At 59.8% G+C, this 2289-nt stretch overlaps 2 protein-coding genes across 4 annotated transcripts in view; one reads left to right on the top strand and one right to left on the bottom strand.

Moving 5' to 3' along the window:
* Positions 1-383, bottom strand: part of IQCG (IQ motif containing G) — a 21564-nt gene extending 21181 nt beyond the window's left edge. The window contains exon 1 of one of the 2 annotated variants that reach the window (XM_027884112.1): positions 319-383. The gene's annotated coding sequence lies outside the window, so the exon portion shown is untranslated. Of the gene's footprint in view, positions 1-137; positions 266-318 lie in introns of those variants that run through there. The other variant, XM_027884113.1, reaches the window with a different exon arrangement.
* Positions 384-585: 202 nt separating this feature from the next.
* RPL35A (ribosomal protein L35a) overlaps positions 586-2289 on the top strand; it is a 7826-nt gene continuing 6122 nt past the window's right edge. Inside the window, exons 1-2 of one of the 2 annotated variants that reach the window (XR_003571254.1) lie at positions 586-644; positions 932-974. Coding sequence is in view for 1 of the 2 variants with exons in the window: in XM_027884094.1 (XP_027739895.1) it covers positions 964-974 (11 nt within the window). In the remaining variant the exon portion in view is untranslated. The remainder of the gene's footprint in view (positions 645-931; positions 975-2289) is intronic. The other variant, XM_027884094.1, reaches the window with a different exon arrangement.

Here is a 2289-nt window from a genome sequence, read left to right as displayed (position 1 = left end):
AGGGAAGGGAAGGGAAGGGATTTCAGTGTAGAAACGTGTTTTCTGTCACCGAGGCGATATCGGGAGTAAAATAAATACGAAATGATTCACCAATTCAAGGTGAGAACAGAGGAAGACGGGCAGGGCCCGGAGCCCACTCCGAACACCAAGCGCTGCCCTTCCCCTCCCCGGGCTCGTCGGCTCGTTCCACCGCCACGGCCGGTTCTCACTTTCTCTGCCCAGCCCGGCCAGGCCTCCCTTCACCTTCCCGCGGGGATTTCCCCCCTTTCCCCGCTCCCCTCCCCCGATCCCGGTGCGGCTCCTCTCGCCCGCCCTCACCGGGACGCGCCGCCCGTCTCCATGGCAACCACCACGCTAGGGGGCCTCGCGAGGCTGCCCGGGCGGGCGCCTGCACGATGGGTCCGGGGCCGCCCCTCCCGGTATCTCCCGCCCAGGATCGCCCCCCAGTGGCCCCGGGACGGAGCGAGGGTCACAGCGACCCCCGCGCCGCCCCCGCTGAGCCCCCCACCATCATCACTGCCACCTTCCTTTCGGTGCCGCCCGCTCAGGCGGCGCCCGGACGGCACTCGGCGGGTCCTCGCGGCGTCCTTCCCGGCGGGCCGCGCGGGGCGGGTCTCTCTGTCCGCCATCTTGGGGCGCTCGGGGTGAGTTGGAGCGGGGCCCGCGGGGCTCGGGCAGGGCAGAGGGGCTGGGCGGGGTCGCCCTCCCCCGTGAGGCTCGGCGGCGGGCGCGGGGCTCCCGGGGCTCTCCGGATGGCGCGGTGCGGGCCGGGCAGAGCGCGGGATGGCGCCGATGCGCGGCGGATGGTGCCGGTGGCGGGCCGGGGCCCTGGGCCGGAGGCGCCCGGGGCAGCCGCGCTGTGGGGGAGCGGAGGGTCGCGGGGCTCGGGGTGGACCCCGCGGGTCCGCTCATCGCTGTGTGTCGTTTCCAGGCCTGCCGGGACCGGCTCTGCGCGAGGACGCCATGACCGGGAGGTGAGTGACTGCCCGGCGGGGCTAGGCTCGCTGCTGCAGCGCTGTTCACATGGGCATTTTGGGGAGTGTTAAAACAGCGGGCAGTGATCCGTGTTCCTGTGGTTGCTCTGGTTGTCCAGGATGTCTTCTCTGCCCGGTGTCCTGCTGGGCCCACACGGGCCTTCTGTCACGGGCTGTTACAGCTCTTACAAGGCTGTGCCGAGGTTTCCTTGGCCTGTCAGTAAATGCAGGATGTCGATGGTGGTTTTGTTAGCACAGTGTTTGTGAACCTCCCGTGTGCAAGAGAGGCTTGGCTATCCCACTCCCTTGAGTAAGGGAGCTGCTATGCCATCGAGATTTTCTGTTGATGTAGGGACTGAGTTTGTAAACGAGGGGGGTTGACTGAGCGCTCTATTGCCCAGAGGAGTTGTGGACTCCTCCTTGGAGGTGTTCAAGGCCAAGTTGGATGGGATTCTGAGCAACCTGTCTAGTGGAAGGTGTCCCTGCCCAGGGCAGGGGGTTGGAACTGGGTGGTCTTTGATGTCCCTTCCAACCCAAACCGTTGAACGGTTTTGTGAATCACAGCTTTGTCTTGACGGTTGTCCGTGGAGTCCTTCTCCTGTTACGTACATGTGGCAGGGAGAACTGGGTATCTCAGCTTGATCCTGCTGTATCCCGGGACAGGTGATGGATGCGGTTGGGGCAGATGTGCTGTGTACACGGTGTGTGGAGCAGCTTATAATGGCTTTACCTGCGTAGTGCAGACAGGACTTGGTCCTCAGGAGTTGCGGTGGAGTTTGTGTGGTGCCTGTGTCCAGTGGATGTGGAGTTGTGTCACTGGCTGCCTCCACAGGCTGCAGCTAATTCCTTTGAGGCTACAAACTAGGAGCAGTTCTACTTTCTATAGGAGTTCTTGTAACATGGGAGACTGTTTTTGTGGTGTGTAGACAAAAGCTGTATTTATTCATTATAGTGTCAGGAGACATTTGGAAACATCTGCTGATGCTGAAGCACTTCACCTTTAGTGTAAATCCTGTAGTGTGGGGTCAGAAAGCTGCAACGTTCTCATAAATACTTCATTATTAGGTACTTGGGTTTCCTCTGTTCACCAAATGTAACGATTTGCATTGATTTGTAAAGGTGGGGTTTTTCCTCTGCTGAATTTCTACCAGTTTAGTGGTGGAATTAGTTTATAATTGGTGGGATTAGTTTCTGCTGAAACAGCACATGGTTTATTTTTACTTTTGTTGCTCTGGAGTGATTTATAACTTGCAAACGTTCTCCATGTCTTCAGGCTGTGGTGCAAGGCCATTTTTGCTGGCTACAAACGTGGCCT

The sequence above is a fragment of the Empidonax traillii genome, unplaced genomic scaffold (genome assembly GCF_003031625.1).
Source record: "Empidonax traillii isolate 1590-97213 ecotype Southwest subspecies unplaced genomic scaffold, ASM303162v1 scaffold138:size3245559, whole genome shotgun sequence".
NCBI classification, from domain to species: Eukaryota; Metazoa; Chordata; class Aves; order Passeriformes; family Tyrannidae; genus Empidonax; species Empidonax traillii.
The sequence above is the reverse complement of the archived record's forward strand: the minus strand, read 5'-3'. Positions and strand labels throughout refer to the sequence as shown.